General features: G+C 33.6%; 1 protein-coding gene across 1 annotated transcript in view; it reads left to right on the plus strand.

Moving 5' to 3' along the window:
* Positions 1-19,798, plus strand: part of LOC105551585 (contactin-5-like) — a 1,043,690-nt gene that overhangs the window by 871,994 nt on the left and 151,898 nt on the right. Inside the window, exons 5-6 of the mRNA XM_011996879.1 lie at positions 3,970-4,093; positions 4,204-4,379. Of these exons, the coding sequence (XP_011852269.1) occupies positions 3,970-4,093; positions 4,204-4,379 (300 nt within the window). The remainder of the gene's footprint in view (positions 1-3,969; positions 4,094-4,203; positions 4,380-19,798) is intronic.

Raw genomic sequence — 19,798 nt, forward strand, 5'->3', positions numbered from 1 at the left:
GACTCAGGATACTTCAGAACATTTGGAAGGAGGCATTAAAATAAGAACTACTCTGACAAGCCTTAAATATTTCTTTTTTTCAATCTAAGTTTTTGTTTGGGAGGACCTTGAAGCTGAGGCAGAGGGAAGGAGGCAAGAGATTCAGAAATCGTCAGATTATAGTTAGACTCCTAACCTGAGGTTTCTCCCTGTGAACCACACAGTTGTTCTAAAAAGGAAATTGGGTTAATACAGATTCATAACATCTGTGCATTCAGATGTTACAGATAATCACATTACTAACAACAGTTTAAAGAAGCAATACATGAAACCAAAGTAGATACAAGATAACAGAAGAAATGATATGTAAGTATTGGAGCTCAGGAAACAAATGGAAGAGAAAACGATTGAAGAGTTGAAACTCTTATTAGTAGTAATATAGTTGCACCTAATTAGATAGTAATATAGCAACCAAACTCAACAAAGTCAAATAAAAAAGAAGATACAGAAGTCATTACACAGTTTATGGAGAAAACTTTTTTTTTTTTTTTAAAGAAAAACGTATGCCTAATTGGTATGAGGAGAAAAGAGCAAATGAGAAATAAATTTTCCTGAAAAAGTCCTAAGACTGAAAGTTAAAAAGGCCATCTGAGTCACAGAAAAAAAAAAGACATATCCACCAAAATTATTGACATTCAAGGGTGGGTAAAGAGTCCTGTGGGTGTCCATGTATAAAATCCGGTCACTTAAAAATGATGAAAGTCAGACCAGAGTCAGACTACTTCACCATAGTAATGTCCAATGTTACCAGAGGGTAGAAAAATACACACAAAATCATTAGTGAAATTAGTAGTGAACATGTAATTTGATACCTACCAAGTTGTCTCTTAATGATGAAGACAAAATAGATATATTCTTAACTATGCAAAAAGGAATACGGCATACAAGTGCTTCTATTTGATAAAAAATAAGGAACTTAGAAATGGAAAAATCATGGGAAGGTACTAAGTATCTAATCTCATAATAAGAACTATTAGTAAGAAATTTTGTAAAATATGATTATCAAACAAAATTGAGAAAATTTAAGAAGTATACTTGAGAAGTTCATCATTCTTTGTAACAGAGAATAAACAGATTATTTCCAAATTGAAACAATTCTATACATACACACACACACACATACATATATAGCTAATTTTGTATTTTTGGTAGAGACAGGATTTCACCGTGTTGGCCAGGCTGGTCTCAAACTACTGACCTCAGCTGATCCCCCCACCTCAGCCTCCCAAATTGGTGAAAGTACAGATGTAAGCCACCACACCCGTCTATTTCCTGTGTAGATTTAGCTAATTGTTTTCTGTCTCAGTTTTGTCATCTCTAAGATAAAAGGACTAATTATTGCCAATGGTGATTGTGAGTGTTTCGTGGTATTATGCATGAAAAGTATTCAGCATAATGTCTGGCTTATAGTAATTACACTAAAAGTAAATATTAGTTATTATTGATAACAATTTATTCAGTGCTTGCAATATACAAGGTATTTGCCAATGTTAATGCCAACTGATATTCATACTAATATTGTAAAGTAGGCATTATTATCCACAAATAATGCATGAGTAGCAGATAATCAAAGATGTTTGGTTCATGACTAAAAAATACTAGTACTGGAATTTGAACCTACCTGTGTCCAAATCTAAAGCTCAAGAATTGTCTATTATATGAAAATATAACACATACTTATTATATGTGAATTTTATGCATCATACGTATTTTTAATGTTTAAGTCATAGTTTTAATGTGTAAAGATCAGAAACGGTTATTCACAATGTAATTGTGCATGTTAATTCTTAAAATTTCATTTATACAAATTTTGACATAAAAATTTATAAAATTTTTCCAAGTTTTTATAAACTCATAATGCTACAACAAATACAAAATTTTGACAATATTTTTCTCTAGTTATTTATTAAATCATTTATTTTCCTTTTCCTTGTTGAATTAAAGTTTTAATTGACAGCAATATAATTGGGTACTGTGAAACACATTTTGGTTATTTGGGTGTAATATTTTGCTGTAGCTTAAAAAACCTGCAGCTAGACCACTTGAGGTGGTTCACTCCTGCAACCCCAGCACTTTGGGAGGCCTAGGCGGGCGGATCACTTGAGGTTAGGAGTACGAGACCAGCCTGGCCAACATGGCAAAAACCTGTCTCTACTAAAAATACAAAAATTATCTAGGCATGGTAGCTGGAATTGCAGCTACTCGGGAGGCAGTGGCAGGAGAATCGTTTGAACCTAGGAGGCAGAGGTTGCAGTGAGCCAAGATCGTACCACTGCACTCCAGACAGAGTGGGAGTGAGACTCTGAAAAGCAAACAAAAATAAACCCTATATCTAGGTTATGTAGGATTCAAAATATTTGCCCGTACATGCTCATAGTGAGTGCTCAGTTTTTATTTGGTTTAAAATACTATGAAAACTCCTGTTTTACTTCGCCAAAACAAAATATCATATAATATATTTAAAGAAAGCAAGTCATTTTACTCTGAACTTGTTCTTCTAAATATGAGGTGTACATCTTTTCCCAGAAATTTATTTAGCCCAAATTTCCTGGAACATTTATTTTTATACTTTTTTTCTTAATATTTTCTTGTGATTATCTGCAGAAGATATAAACTTCTGTTTAATACAGATATGGGAAATACGTCTTTCCTGAAATCATTTCTCTATCTTTATCTATAGCAGTAGTTTTTAACAAGGGTCATTTTGTTCCTGGAACACATATAACAATGTCTGGATACATTTTTTATTATTATATGTTGGAGAGAGATGCTACTGGAATCTAGTGGGTAGAGGCCAGGGACGCTGCTAACCATTATACAATGTACAAGACAGCCCCCACTCAAGAGAAAGATCTGTCCCAAAACGTCAGTGGTGCAGATACTGAGAAACCTGATCTAGGGATATTATGTGATCAAATTCATGTTCACTGAAAATTAAGCCAAGAAAAGCTTTACTTCTTCACAAATTCACAATTCAGGGTGCTATAGATCTTAGATATGCACATAATGCTCTGAATGCTTACATAACTGTGGGCTAAAATAACTTACTTGTATTCTCCTCTGTACATTTACTAATCATTTCTCCAGCTGACTTAGTCTAAAACTCAAGTCCAAGTTGACATTTGAAGTCCATTTTTAGTCTCACTTTCTTCATGAAATTTTCATTAGCTTCAAATTACTTTTAACACACACAGAATATCTCTGAGTATTAGCTAACTAAAATAGAATCGAGTACCTGGTATATAGTAGGCAATAAATTTATGTGCTCTTCCCACTGGCCTCTACCTCCTTTTATGACTTTTGTCTTTTGATCTTATTGACTATTTAGTTGTATAAAGTTTTGCCTTTTTAATTAAGTTGTCTTTTTTGAAAGCATGTCTTATTTATACCATGAAAATACCTTTGTTCACGTTACATCATTATTTTACACTCCAGAATTGTTAGCACTATGTAGTGAATTAATGAAGAATATAAAAAAATTGCAAAAGGACCAACATTTTCATACCTGTAGCTCTTAAGTAGTGATACAATATTAATGTATTACTTTTGCGTGTGTATTATTTTTGGCATTCTAAGAGTTTTACAAACTATCAGGTTTTTTAAGATAATGTTTATGCTTAGTATTATTATCCTTTAGTCTGATTTTGAAAAATGAAAACAGATAAATATATTTAAAATATAAATGTCTGGGATGTTTGCTTTTATGTATTATATCTTTAACAGCATTTTTACTTGATTAAAAATTATATTTGGATCTTTATAATTTAATAAAACAATTCCATTTTCTAGCTATTCCTTCTTTTGGGAATTTAGCTGTTGATTACAAGAAAAGAGCAAGAATTTTGAATATAGATAAGATGGAAAAGAAAAAAACACAAAATATCTTGCTAGTTTAAGGAAGTTTAAAATGTGTCTGTTTTGTCTTTACAGAAAGTGTGGACTATGGGCCAGTTTTTGTGCAAGAACCAGATGATATTATTTTTCCAACTGATTCTGATGAAAAGAAGGTAGCACTGAATTGTGAAGTTCGTGGCAATCCAGTTCCCAGTTACAGGTAGGAATTCACTGTTAATCATTTTTCTTAAGCCTTAAAAACTTTCCATCAGTGATATTCTGACACTCCCAGAGAGGATTATACATATTTGTCTCCTGATTTTTCCTAAGATGGCTTCGAAATGGAACAGAAATAGATGTGGAAAGTGATTATCGCTACAGTTTGATAGATGGCACCTTCATTATAAGCAATCCAAGTGAAGCAAAGGATTCTGGTCATTATCAGTGTCTAGCAACCAACACTTTGGGGAGTATTCTTAGTAGAGAAGCTACACTTCAGTTTGCCTGTGAGTAAAATATATTATTTTTCTATACATATGTGTGTATATACAGTATGGATTTTTAAACTTTAGGTCAGGAAAGAAAAGCTTAAGATCTCAAAGTTTTAAATGTGGTAAAGCCATGGTAAGACATGGAAAGAATTCGAATTATGCCAACAGTTCATTTCTTCTTGAGGTATTTTGAAATTTTCTGAAAGATTTGATGTCTTCAAAATAAACCTGATATACTAGACTGAGGGGTCAAAGTCCTTTTCATTAAAGTTCTAGAAGTCATAACAATGTATTTTGAAACACACCACTTATTATGTATTATTTTTAAGTCTTTGAGTTCAAATTAAGCTTTCTTTGTGAAAAAAATTTATAATTCAAATATCTTTTGAAATCTGATTCTCTCCATCTCTTTTTTAAAATATCTACTGTTGTCCTATATACTATAGTCACCATTTGCTATGGATTTCTAAGAATATAAGATAGCACATTCTAAAAATTCTGCTTATATTCAGGTAACAAAAAATACCTCTGAAATGCTAATACTTTAGATTTTGACTATGTCTTCCAGATGTCCCAATTTTTGTATTGCAAAAAAGATACCGTATCTGGCTATACAAAGACGGATACACACATGCACACACACACACACACACACACACACACGGGAATATAAGCATTTCTAAAGTAGATAATATACCTGATTAACTGAAAATTAGCCGGGCGTGGTAGTGGGCACCTGTAGTCCCAGCTACTTTTGGAGGCTGAGGCAGGAGAAGTGCTTGAACCTGGGAGGTGGAGGTTGCAGTGAGCCGAGATTGCACCACCACACTCCTGCCTGGGCGACACAGCAAGACTCGGTCTCCAAAAAAAAGAAAGAAAGAAAGAAAAGAAAATGTGTGTATATATAATTAACTGAATATATTTATTCTTAAAAACTCTTGAAATTATTTTACTTACAATGAGAGCTTACAATAAACTAAAAATAGGCTAATAGGCAAAATATTTTATTATTCCTTAATAAGTAATCCTACTTGAAATTAAATTCTTGAAGATAGAATCTCTAAAAAATACTGAGAAAGACCAGGAATCTTTATATTAATAATTAAACTGTAATTGTATTGGCTACAAAAGAGATCATGAAATGATTTTTAAATTAAAATTACACCTGGAAGAATGTAATAATTGATCTTTCTCTATATAATCTTTCTCAGGTATCATTTCTAATTAACCCAGAATTCAGACACCCTATTAAGGAAGTATGAAATAGAAAAGGAAAGAATAAAGAATTGATAATAAATACAGTTTGAGGAGCACCAAGATAGGTCCTAGAAAAATGTAAATATCATCTTTTAAAGTAGATTTACCTAAGGAATTCAGATAGGTATATTTACATAGGCCAAAGATACCAAGATAGCAGCCAAAATAAATTCTTTTTTATTTCGGAAAATATTATGTGGTGTATCACAGAACCTAACAGTTTATATTATGCACAATTAACAATTAACCTAATAAACTAAATAACCCTCATAATAGCTCCTTTATTCAATAGTCTTTTCAAGATAGATGCAGCATATCCAGAAAATATGCTTCACAAATATTAATGGCTTATACCTTACACTTTGGTCTACAGTATGTGATACAAGGTATACCAGTTAGGTATAGCCTGTATGTCAATTATTTTTCCCTTTGTGGAAGCAAATTATGCCAGCTTTTTCTGCATGTGTTTACAGCAGAAAGCTATTTATTTTACATACCCATATGACTGTCCTAGGTTTTCTGGAAAGACCCAACACAGTTGTCATATACAATCACCTGAAATGAGGACTTTGACACCAGCATTTACAGTTCAATGACCAGGCTTGGGAAGTACTAGTTATCCTAAGTATCTTACCTATTTAGCAAGAAGCTGTCTTCAACTTGATGCAGAGCAGTATCTACCTATTTTTAACTTAAACATTACGGGCTTACATATGTATTTAGTGGTAGCACCTTATGACTCTACCCCTCTCCACTTTCTAGCAAACTCAGATCATTGGCTAGATATGCATAAAAACCCACAAGGTACCTGGTTAAAGCAGATAGTTACACAGGGAAGACCAATTCTGCCTCAAAGTTATTTCCCCACCTAGATGTCATTATGCTTATTCTTATGATATTGAAACAAGTCCTTTAGATGTAGCTCCATCTATTTTTCCAGTTTGTCTTTGAAAATAAATGCAAATATGGGCAGTAGGGAGAAAAGATGATTTGATTAACCTTACTAGTATACCTGGATGGGAGTTTGGGTGCTGTAGGATTCAGGGACTGAGAATCGTTCAGAGATTAGGGAGTGAAAATGAGGTAGGAAGTTGGGGAGAAAAAAGAAAAGGGGTTTCTGAAATGAGGTGTAAGAAGACAAAGGCAATGTGAAACTTAAAAACTTGGTCGGCAGGCCTTGCGCGGTGGCTCACGCCTGTAATCCCAGCATTTTGGGAGGCTGAGGTGGGCGGATCACGAGTTCAGGAGATCAAGACCATCCTGGGTAACACGGTGAAACCCACCTGTACTAAAAACACAAAAAATTAGCCGGGCCTGGTGGCACGTGCCTGTAGCCCCAGCTACTAGGCAGGCTGAGGCAAGAGAATCGCTTGAACCCGGGAGGCAGAGCTTGCAATGAGCGGAGATCGCACCACTGCACTCCAACTTGGGCAACAAAGCGAGACTCCGTCTCAACAAACAAACAAAAAACTTTGTTGGCAACTTTCCTTTATATTGTGTTTTCTGAAGACCAGGCTTGTAGGCAAATATATTTAATAGAATACACTCACTATTGTTGGAGTGTTTAATGTCTGAAGGGATTTTTGTGGAGGAATGTTTATTACTTCTGTCACATTTTAAAGCTGAAATATTTTATATCTACCAGGCATTATTTATCTAAAAATTTAAATATTCATTATACAACTAACATTTCAAAATCAATATATTTAATAGACTGAGACAATTATTAAAGCATATTTAATCAAATTTTGTTAAACATTTATTAAATATTGAGTATACGAGTCTTAAATGTATTAAATGTTTTAAAATCAGACTAAATTTGTAAATCATCAAAATGATTGCAAAACTTTTCACTAATACAGTACTTACAGTTATAATTCCTCCTTGTACTTATGCTTGAGGCATATTTGCATATGTTATTCAGTTTATAATAATTGAATATGTGTTTTTACCTTTTACACATTAATTTTATCATTTGTTGTAAAATACCTCTTTAGATTATTTTTATGCTGTGCTAGTGCTATCATGATCTTCCAAAATCATACTTAAAGGACTGTGTTACCCGATTCAAAGTCTGTTTTTGAGTTAGCAGCCCAATGAGTTTTGATTGCCTTTTTCAAATTCAAGATCTGTTTAACAGACTAGTTCACTTTTGTGATTAACTATTATTATTGTTATATCAATGATACTTTTTAAATCTTCAGCTTTTACTTTTGCCTTTTAGAATATGACAACATCGCTTGAAATTATGTGATTCTAAAACTTGTTGAACAGTGTTTAATAAACATAGAATGGGGCTCCCCTAATTATAGCCATAAAAAATGTACTAATTTGTATTATATAATAGGTATATACTTAATTGAAGAAGTTATCCATATACTAACATAATATCAAATTATCCATATACTAACAATTATTATACATATTTATTATGAAAAGATAAGTATTAAATATAATAAAATGTAAATATATGTCATTGAAGTTATCTCTTTTGCATGAAAATTACATATTTTCAAAGAAAAATTTCTGATTTTTAGTATCATTAAAGTCAGATGGCTTTTTGTAGATTCAACATATATATATTATGCATACATAATATATATACATATATATACATATATATATGTATGCATAATTAGTATACTGGCACTCCCTTAATGCTAGGAGTGCTCTTACTTAACCAGAAATATATTTTAAAATATTCTGCCTTTCCACTAATAACAGCTTGTCTTCCTGCTCCCAACCCCTTGTCAGGCATAGATTGATCGCTTTACAATGACTATAATGTTATAGAGTCTAAACTCTAGGTGCTGCAGGAGCATATTAGATAGTATCAAATAAGTTCTGGTGGTAGATAGGATAACATTATTGCTAAACCAGATAGTAAAAAATATTTTTTAAAAATAGGTTTTGAATGTCTCAAGCTCACATTGATAGCTTATATTTACTGAATGCTTACTTTTGTGGCAGACAGTGCTCTGTTTTAAATACATTAACTCATTTTATCCTCATAACCAACACATGAGTTGTTCATGTTGTAAAATGTAAATTCATTTTTCAGATGATACCTCTAATTTAACCCTAATAGTACTCAATCTTTTCCTATTCCCGTATAAATGTGTATTGGATTTCTTTTTGACCTAGCCAATTTGATTTTAGAAGTTCTTCTGAACTTGAATTAAATTGGAATGTTTTTAAAAATCTCATATGCTTGCTTCCTTAGTCATTTTACAATTTATTAACGTCTATGTAACAAAAATTAACATTAGTAATGAAAATAAGCATGCAATCAGTGTCCTGCATTACTTCTCATTGTTCAAATTTAGTTTAAAACCACTTATTTAATTTTCCTTATAGAAGTTTAAGAGTTTAGGAGACATTGACTTTCTTTCCAATCCTGGAATTTCGGGTTTATAGTAATTTTGATGTGTAATCACTCTTTCTTACTAACATATTTTTTTTTTAATAAAACCTTTCTTCATAATTTCATTATTTATTGAATAAGCTACAGTTAGGACCTAGAAAGCTAACTTTTCTAAATTAATTTGAGACAGGACAAAGATAACTGCAGCTATTGTCAAAAGCGGATCTCATCATAGGTCCTAGCTTTTGCAGAAAATGATGATAAGGAAGTGAGTGTTTTATTAATACCTGGTGATATAGCAAAAATAAAGTTATATGTAGCATTTGGAAAAATTAAGCAAGTATAAAGCAAGTTAAATTGTTTTTAAAGTTTCATTTCTATTCATTTTTCACCCAATATATTAACAAATATAAAACAGCAAATGTATGATTGTATCCTAGTGTTATTTTATTAACATATTTAATGTTTACCTCTTTCCAAAGGTGATTTTTTTTTGACTTGCTCAAAATACATGCATAATTAAGTAAATATAGTCCTAGGAAAAATATACCTTATAACAGCTCAAGATAGTACAGGTCAAGATAGTACAGACCATAAAGTGAGACAAATATTTCCCTGGTGGTCAAAGCAAAAGAAAGAAGTAAAAACATGTGAAGGAATCTAACAGGATTTAATTCCCCTGCACACCCAACACTTCCTCAGAGAAGCAAATCTCCTCTTGACAAATTTTCATAGAAATTTTTCATTTGAAGTTTTTTATTGCAACCCCTACAACATCCCTACATCAATTCAATGGCAAGTTTAATTAGCTTGACATAAAGCCAAAAATGTCTTTAACCGGAACTAGAATTTAATCATGAAGCCATTCACTTTATTCACTGATTAATTTTTTTTTTTCTAATTTTGATTTGGACAACAAACAGATTTGAGCAGCTGCTCTTCAGTGGTTCATCCACCCCTAACCTGCCTCAAGGGCTTAAATGTGTACCCATGAGGAACTTCATTTTAAATTCTCTCTAAATAAATATTTATCTATAAACATAGTTCAGCTTAGTTAGTGTTAATATTTAGTTTAGCATTAATAAACCTAACCCTCACAAGGGTGTAGTAAAAATTAATGAGGTGGAAAAGTCATGTTAGTGAACTGGTTTTTAAGGTTAAAATTAAAAGCATAAACACAAAGCTGGAGTGACTTTCTAGGGATGATTATTACTGATTATCAATGAGATTATGTTTGACAGAAGATATTTTATTCCTGAAGCCTGTGTTTATCATGAGGATAATTTCCTCAGCTACTGTAGTGATTTCTCTTCAGTGACAAGCAAGAATATGCCATATAAAACTTTGTCACTCTCACACTTCTCAAACATCCTTCAGAAATCCAAAGCTCATAGCAGTTTCTTCACAGTTGGGATTTTTAGAAATAATTCATGCCAGAAAGTCAAACATAAAATGAATCAGGAATCAAATCTCCCTGTGCTGTATCTTACTTCAAAAATACCTTTATATGCAATTCTTGGTAAATTGATAGTTCCTATCTGAATTTGAACATACTGCTTTTCAGGGCATTTAGTGATTTAGATCCAGAATATTCCATTAGTTTTCCTTGAAGCAGTTGATTAAAATAACCTACTTAACTCTTTGAGAGATTATATGACTTTTGTAGGCTTTGTATTTAAGCCCTTTAATTTAACCTTTCATTTTCATATAAAACTCAAAAATTACTTCTCTGGCTTTTTTCTTGACTTACTCTCCTAAGGTAAAATTGTCCTTAGAGTTTAAAGCCACATTTTACTAGTAGTATTTCATATCTAATAAAATGATTTGAATAATCACAAACTCCACAGTATATGCAGAGCTTTATTTGATTAGTCTCTGAGGCTTATCCTGTAATAACTTTATTAAATCATTTGAATATTAATATGAATGAGTCACATTGACATGGATGAATTTACTAGTTGTAAAGTTATTAGATGTTATTACAAAATAAATTAACGTTTGCAATTTTATCTTCCATACACAAATGACTCTCTTTTTTTTAAGGAAATCACAACTCACAATAAAATAATGTTTAAGTGTTTCTTTAAAAGTATAATTACTTTGGTCATAATAGATACAGTAACTGTGAGTGTGTAATCCCTTGGCAAAATACAGTATGGATTATTGGATTAAGTTCAAAGGAAATAATTTAAAAATCAAAAATACATAATTTTATGCTTTACTTTAAAATTTTGTAGAGATGATGTCTAGCTATGTTGCCCAGGCTGGTCTTGAACTCGTGGTTTCAAGTGATCCTCTTGCCTCAATCTTCCAAAATGCTGGGATTATAGGCATGAGCCAAGATACCCAGCCTAATTTTATACTTTAAAAGGAAATTATGACAAATGAGTGAAAGTTGAAGTCTGTTGTAGACTACCCTCACACTCATATTTGTTTTACATAAGTTATAAATTTGCAAGTATTTTATTTATTAAAGTACAACCAAACAGGTACTTTCATTATTTATGAAAATAATGAATAACTCTGCCTTTATTTAACAGATGACCTGCAACAAAATGGTTCCGTTTTCCTGGCTTGGCACAGGGTATATTTTACCATAGTGCTCTTTTGTTTTGCTTTTAGAGATTCAGGAAGTCAGTTCTTCATTCAAGTTGTAAAGCGACCAGGATCAGGGACTGTATACATCTTCTGACCTTCAGTGCTCAAGCACATTTACCTAATTCATTGTCCTTAGTCCTTAGCAGAGTGTTTGTGGAGACCTTTCCCAAGCACAGGAAATTCCAAAGCACTGAAGAACAATAGATATTTTAAATTTCACTTAATGGTGTCAGGTTAACATGATAAAATAGCAACTCTGTCTCAGGATAGCTTATGATCTTGTTGAGTATAAAGACTCCAATATAATACAAAAAAAAATCTACAAAGGGGCAGTATAAATAAAGGGGCAGATAGAGACTATTCTAAGATCATTTTATTCCACAATAAAATGTTTCATTGAGGGACAAGTCAGAACAGAATATGTAGTACCCCAGAGTTCTTGCAAACTAATTTCACCTGAGTCAAAGAAACAACAATTATTATGCATTGACTGTATTACGCACCAAGTGCTAAACATTGCTAAGTTTCTTGTGTAATGAATAGCTAGATGGATAATTGATACATAGATATATAGAGATAGATAGATGTGTGTGAATATATATATATATATGTAGCAGGTATGTGTGTATATATTATATATGTGTGTATATATAAAATATATATATTTGAGACGGAGTTTCACTCTTATTGCCCAGGCTGGAGTGCCATGGTGCGATCTCGGCTCACTGCAACCTCCGCCTCCCAGGTTCAAGCGATTCTCTTGCCTCAGCCTCCCAAGTAGCTGAGATTACAGGCATGTGCCACCATGACTGGCTAATTTTTTGTATTTTTAATAGAGACGGGGTTTCTCCATGTTGGTCAGCCTGGGCTTGAACTCTCAACTTTAGGTGATCCTCCCGCCTCAGCCTCTCAAAGTGCTGGGATTATGGGCATGAGCCACTGTGCCCAGCCTTATATATATTTTAAAATAACATGATAATAGTAAAATTTATTGAACATTTAAATTGTAGGCCAACTACTAAACATATTTAATGCATCACCACCCCCTTTAATCCTCACATCAATTTGATGAAGGAAGTTCTGTTATTAACCTAATATATAAGTGGAGAAAATAAAATGAAGTCGAGGGAAGTCAAGGTATTTCTGCGGCCAAACAGCTAGTAAGTAATAAAACAGTAGCTCCAAATCAAATTTAGCATCAAACTTCGTACTTAAAATCTTTGTAATACTGCCGTGTTCAACTAAAACATACTTTGCATTACGTTTTTTTGTTTTGCGTGTGTGTAATTAATTTATGCATGTAGAATTTACTCATTCTTTGATCTCTCTTGGACGTTGTTCTGTAGTGAGTAATGGATATATTAATAGTGCTTGAAGCTAGCAAAATCAGTGCAAACCCTTATATTTCATATAAATTTCCTTGCCTACTTGGAATACCTGACCACTTTTTCTATTTCCTAATATCTTTCTTCTTTACTCCAGCCCTACTATACTCCCTCTGTATTGCTTATTGGAATTACCTATGCAAAACACAATTCTGACTAGGTTGCCCCTACATAAATCTTTGATGGATTACATTAATTGCATGGAAGTTTGTAATTTGCCCTACAGGTGTACAGAGGACACAAAAATAATAAGACTGTTGCATCAGGAATATGTATCCAGAGAACTCTGTAGGGAAAGTCACATTATGAGGTCATTTTAATATTCCAGGTAAAAAGGGCTTGAATTCTCCCTCTGTGGGAGGCTTGAAAATAAATGAGAATTTGTGAATGAATGAATAGGTGGTGGTGGGAGTATGGAAACATATGGGGGAGTTAGAATGACATCAAGATTCTGAGCTTGATCAATTCAATTGAACAATTTATAATGCCGTTACATAATCAAGTCACACAGATAAGGAATGTAGATTTCTGGGAGAATCAGTAAGTTCAATCTGAGGTACATTTATTCTGGCTTTTAGGAAGAAATACCCAACATTTAAAAATATTTGTTGGTGCTCAAGAAACGCAGGTGGGAACCGGCCACAAAATATGTTGAGAGACTCAGTAAAACCAAGGGAATGTTTCACCAACGAGAATTTTACTAGGAAAAAAGACAACAGACCTAAACTTTAGGAGCATATGCGTTTCTCTCACAGACAGACAATGAAAGGTAGAAAGAAAGAAGCTAGTAAAAGAGAGAAAAAAGGATGATCCAGTAAAATAGAGTATAACACAAATGATGTCCAAAATTTAAGGTGAGGACTGATGGCAGATGCTAAAGTCATTCTCAAAAAAGAACTCTGGGCCAGGTGCTGTGGCTCACACCTGTAGTTGCAGCACTTCGAGAGGACGAGGCAGGAAGATCACTTGAGGCTGAGAGCTGAAGTCCAGCCTGGGCGATATGGCAAGCCCTCATCTCTACAAAAAGTACAAAGCTCAGCCAGACGTTGTGGTTTGTGACTGTAGTCCCAGTTACTTGGGCGGCTAAGGTGGAATGATCTGTTGAGCCCAGGAGTGCTAGGTGAGCTGCGGTTACTCTGCTGTAGCAGGATGAGCCGCAGACAAAACCTCTCAGACACCGAGTTGTAGAAGGAAGGACTTTATTCAGCTGGGAGCATGAGCAAGCTACTGCCTTAAAATCCGAGCTCCCCGAATGCACAATTTCTGTCCCTTTTAAGGGCTCACAACAGTAAAGATTTTATATGAAAGGGTTGTGATTGGTTGAGCAATCTAGGGGATATGTGACAGTGGTTTCATGCACTGATAGAAACAGAACAGGGTAGGGAGTTTCACAGTGTTCTTCTATACAATGTCTGGAATCTATGAATAACATTGGTTTCTAAGTTATGAGTTGATTTTTAACTACTGGGTTTAGGCCAGGCAGGCCCAGGCCTAGTTTTGGGCCTGGCGCCGGGCTGCCTGTCTTTGGTTTTACTTCCTTGTTTTTCTCTTAAAACAGGTACTGAGTATAAAACAGTATAAAACAATGTAGTAGTAGTTCTTCACTACTGCACTGTGGCCTGGGCAATAGAGTGAACTGTGTCTCAGAAAAACAAAAGCAAACAACAGCACAAAAGAAAAAAAAAAACAAAAACAACAACAACAACAAAAAACCTTTGGGATTGAGACTTTTAAAGGCCAAGTTCAGTATGACAGAGAAATCATAATCCAAGGCAAATCATTTTCCAGCTTTTTCTATAATGATTAGGCTACCCTAAACTATATATATAGACCTCAAAGTAATAGGTATCATAATTAATATTGATTTTGGCCATAACAGGAATGAAGATGTGAACAACACAGCTTCGTGGATATGACATGAGACTGAAACCGAGGTGGTATTTAGTAGTAGAAAGAAGAGAGTCCATCGAGAGGATGAGGCTGAAATTAGAAAACAGAGTCTAGTGAAATGAATTTCTCCTTTCCAAGTAAGGTATTTAGATCCTCTAGATTTTCTTCTTCCAGGGAAATATTCTGCCATATAGAATATAGTCAGTGTTGAAAATACTATGTCAAACTAGAAAAATTAAGAGTCTGGACTCTCACATTTGAACCTATAAGCTTAAACTAAGTAAACCATCTTTATATCAGCCAGGAAGGTATACAATTTCTAGAAATACTTTCTTCATTCTTGAAAACTAATTTTCACTTCATATCTTCAGAATATTTTTCAATAAAATACAACTATTATCATAATAGAACTAGAAGCCAATATAATCTTGCCGTAATTCTCTAATGTCCAGTGAAAAAGTCTCATGATCATTAGGCTAAATGATGATTTTCCCATTTTAAAAAATGCAGAGAGCAGGAAGTAAGAGGATAGCAATTCTTTCTAAGAAGTCTCGCTAATTCCCTATGTGTTGTGCAGACGGGCTTTAGCACCTGTGAATTCATGGCCTCAGTTCCTAGGGAAACTTTCTGCAGTGTTTTGTTTTTGTTTTTGTTTTGAGTCTAATTCAGTATTTTTGGCAATTTCTAGGGCTACAGGTGGGATTTCTCAGGGCAAATTCTAACAAGTCATCTTCTGTATCTGACACCGGAGCTTTTTTAAAGTTCAAGGCCTCTTCAGTTACTGCAATGTCAGCCTTGGTTCAAACTATAAATGGTTCAAACTATAAAAAAACTAATTTTCATACAGCATGTATGAGTCTGTGTAGAGAGGCTCAGATTAGAAACACCGTATCTTTCACAACTTTCTTAGAATACCCTCAGACAGTGGACTTTAGATCTATTCTACAAGAAGTTGTTTACAGTGGTACCTCTGGAAGTTACATTTGTGCTGTTTATAGTCTAAGTGTAGACTCAGATGTGATCAGAATAACTTCTGTATGCCAGAGAGATGTTCTGTTCATTCCATGGGACTTAAGGGGCAAGTATGGAGTATCACTGTGTACTTTATTCTAGAATCTGTGGGAAGACTAAATAGTTTGAGAACAGGCTAATCACATAGTGTACTTCGGGTAGGAAAAGCTAAAACAATGAAAAATATTAGCTCTTTGTCTAAATCTATTCATATGCATGGGACAGGGTTAATGGTTTATGAAATGGTTACCGTACCCCAATAAAGTTCACACTCCTACAAATGGCCTCAAGGCCATTTATTATTTGGACTTTGTCATTTTTCCAGCTTTCTCTGTAATTACTAGACTATCATAAACTGTATATGGTCCTCAAAGTATTTCATGCTCAATTATATCATGTCTTTTTATCATGTTTTCTCTGCCTGCTGAGCTACTCTTCAGTAACCCTCGTCTCTGCATCTGTCTCCCTCTCCCTCCCTTTCCTTCCCTCCCTCTGTCCCTCTCTCTCTCTCTCTGTCTCCCTCCCTCTCTCTCTGACTCCCTCCCTCTCTCCCTCCTTATCTTCCTCCCTCTCTCTCTCCCTCTCTCTCTCCCTCCCTCTCTCCCTCCCTATCTCCCTCCCTCTCTCTCCCTCCTTATCTCCCTCCCTCCTTATCTCCCTCCCTCTCTCCTTCTCTCTCTCCCTCTCTCTCTGTCTTTCTGTCTGTCTCTCCCTTTGTCTCATGTGATTCCTTTATTTATTTCTGGTAACATATCTTTGCAGCTATTTATAGCAATGGCTGAAGCCATTCCAAGCACACCACTGAATTTGTTAGACTATAAACTCATTGACGGCAGATTTCATGTTTTTTTTTAAAATTTCTTTGTTTTAGTTTAATAACCAACCTCTAACATGTAAGTTCATAGTCAACACTTAATGAATGCTGGCACAATGTGTGAGTGAATTAATAAAACATCCTCCAGCACCACAATAGCCACTACACTCCAAAAGAATTCCCTTATGAGAACTATGAGAAGAATGATTCCTCCTTCTTAGGCGGAACATACAGAGCCATCTTTAACAATAGCAATAGAGAATCAAGATAAATCATACAATTTATGCAGAAATACTTTATCAATTATAAGGCCCCAAAATAGATAATAGTCAAATAATTGCTGCATTGAAAATGAAAATTAATAACTATATTAATGAATCGAATTAATGTAAATATCAATACAAATGTTAATACCCATTTTAATGCAGTAATATTTTTACACATTATTTTGCATACTATTGGTCATATCTTACATATCATATTACATGTCTGAAGCAAACTAAGATACCCCCCTGAAAAATATAGGGAAGTTACCTTTTTAAAAAAAGTGATTTTAGATGTGACCCTAAGTGCAGAGAGAAGAAAACTCTGACTTTCCTTTTTAAATATAGTTTTAGAATTCTAGCAACAACTCTATTGATCTCTGTGGCAATAAAATTTTCCATCCGTTTCATAGTGCCATTGGGTTGTAAACTTACAGTTAGGATATAGTGATAGAATTTATCAAACCAAGCAACAACACTTGTTTTGTTAAGTTTTTTGAAAATGTACGTGCTAATATTATTCTATTTGAGTTGCCAACGCTTAAGGTGTCTGTCTACCCAGTGCCACTGCCATAATTCATGTCAAAATATCCAGAAAAAAATAGTTTACTCTTTCAGTCAGTTTTTTAAAGATCTTGTTTTCCAGGCCATTATAAAAAAAAAAAAAGAAAGTGTTTACGTCACACCTCTTAATAGGTGAATGAATTTAGAGAACTGTCTTTCCTCACTCACAAGAAATTAAATAGCATTTTTCAAAGCATCACATCTGTCACAACAGAATAACCAAAAATGTATCTATAAACTGTCAGCAAAGAGCATCAAATAAGGTCATTTATATCAATTATGTTTTCATAAACATAGTAAATCATCCACCTAAGAAATCACAACCATTACAGACTTACTTAAATGATAATTCATGGAATTTTATGAACAGTCATTAAATTAACAGAATAACAAATAGTATAATGTTTGGGATGAAACTAGGATGTTTATCAACCAAAATTTCTATGTATCTATGCACCAGTACGCAAGCAGGTCTAGAAACTTGGCCTTTAATTACTTTCTAAATTCCATTGTAAGAATACTAACAGTTGGAAAAGCTATGAATGTTTCCCTATCGATTTTTTTAAAACCCTTGTGAAAAATAGAATATATGTGCTTGCCTTTAGAAAGCATTCTGTGGCAGAAGTTTTACTCATCTTATTTAGTGATATTTCGCTTTCTAGAGTTTTTTGAAGTTACTTCTTAAGATGTTATAAAAATATTTTTATTTTAATTTACCTCATTTTAGAAATGAAAAAAGAAAAACAAGGCTTTGCTCATAGACACTACAATAAAATATTCTTACCAACTTGCTCAATTTAAAAAAATGTTAGACATTTAGATTTTATTTATATTTAAACATTAATGACAATGCTAATAATAATTGCTGAGATTTATTAAGTGATTATTATATTCTAGACACTCAGGTGAACAGTTTGTATTTACCTTCCTTTTGAACTTCAAAAAATCCTACAAATTAGGCATTATTTACATTTATAAACATTTTGAACATTAGGAAACTGTGCCTGAAGGAGGCAATCAACTTGCTCAAGGTAGCGTAGTTAAAAGGAGATGAAACAGATATTTATCTTTCTTTATCTGACTCTGTATCTAGATCTCTTAAGAAACTAAAAAAATCTCCTACTGTTTGTGGGTATTATGCATGTGATATGTCTCTAAATCATCTGAACCATCCTGAGGCTGTGCTTAGTATTCTCACAGTCTCTAATTTTGAGATCAGACAATTGAAACGAAAAGGATCATATATCCTCTTTATGGTCACACGGCTCAGATTACTGAACTTAAGCTATGTAATATATCTGATATACATATGCACATTTAGGTCATCCTTTTCCATTTTTAATTCATTATTTTTATTTTATTCTGACTCTTATTTTAGATTCAGTGGTTTATATGCAGGTTTATTACCTGGGTACATTGCATGATGCTGAGGTTTGGGTTACGAATGGTCCTGTCACCCAGTTACTTAGCATAGTACCCAGTAGTTAGTTTTTCACCCTTTCCCCCAACCCCACTTAATGTTTCTAGTTTCTGGTTTTGCCGTCTTTATATCCACATGTACCCATTATTTATCTTGTACTTATAAGTGAGAACATTTGGTATTTGATTTTCTGTTCCAGCATTAATTTGCTCAGGATAATGGCCTTGAGCTGCATCCATATTGCTTCAAAGAGATCTTTCATTCTTTTTTATAGCTATGTAGTATTCCATGGTATATATGTATCGTATTTCTTTATCTGCTCCACTGTTGATGGGCACCTAGGTTGATTGCATGTCTTTGCTTTTGTGAATAGTGCTTCAGTGAACATGTGAGTGCATGGGTCTTTTTGGTAGAACTGTTTGTTTTATTTTGGGTATATACCCAGTAATGAGATTGCTGGGTGGAATGGTAATTCTCTTTTAAGTTATTTGAGAAATCTCTAAACTACTTTCCTCAGTGGCTGAATGAATTTACATTCCCATCAACAGTGTACAAGTTGTTTTCTTTTCTCAGCAGTCTCGCCAACATCTGTTGTTTTCGACGTTTTAGTAACAGCCGTTCTGACTGGTGTGAGATGGTATTTCATTGTGATTTTGATTTGCATTTCTCTGATGATTAGTGATGTGTAGCACTTCTTTGATACGTTTATTGGTTGCTTGTTTGTATTCTTTTGAGAAATGTCTGTTCATGTATTTCACTCATTTTTAACAGAGTTATTTGGTTATGTTAAATTATTTAAGTTCCTTATAGATTCTGAATATTAGACCTTTGTCAGAAGTGTGGTATACAAATATTTTCTCTGATTCTG

The sequence above is a fragment of the Mandrillus leucophaeus genome, unplaced genomic scaffold (genome assembly GCF_000951045.1).
Source record: "Mandrillus leucophaeus isolate KB7577 unplaced genomic scaffold, Mleu.le_1.0 Scaffold528, whole genome shotgun sequence".
NCBI lineage: Eukaryota > Metazoa > Chordata > Mammalia > Primates > Cercopithecidae > Mandrillus > Mandrillus leucophaeus.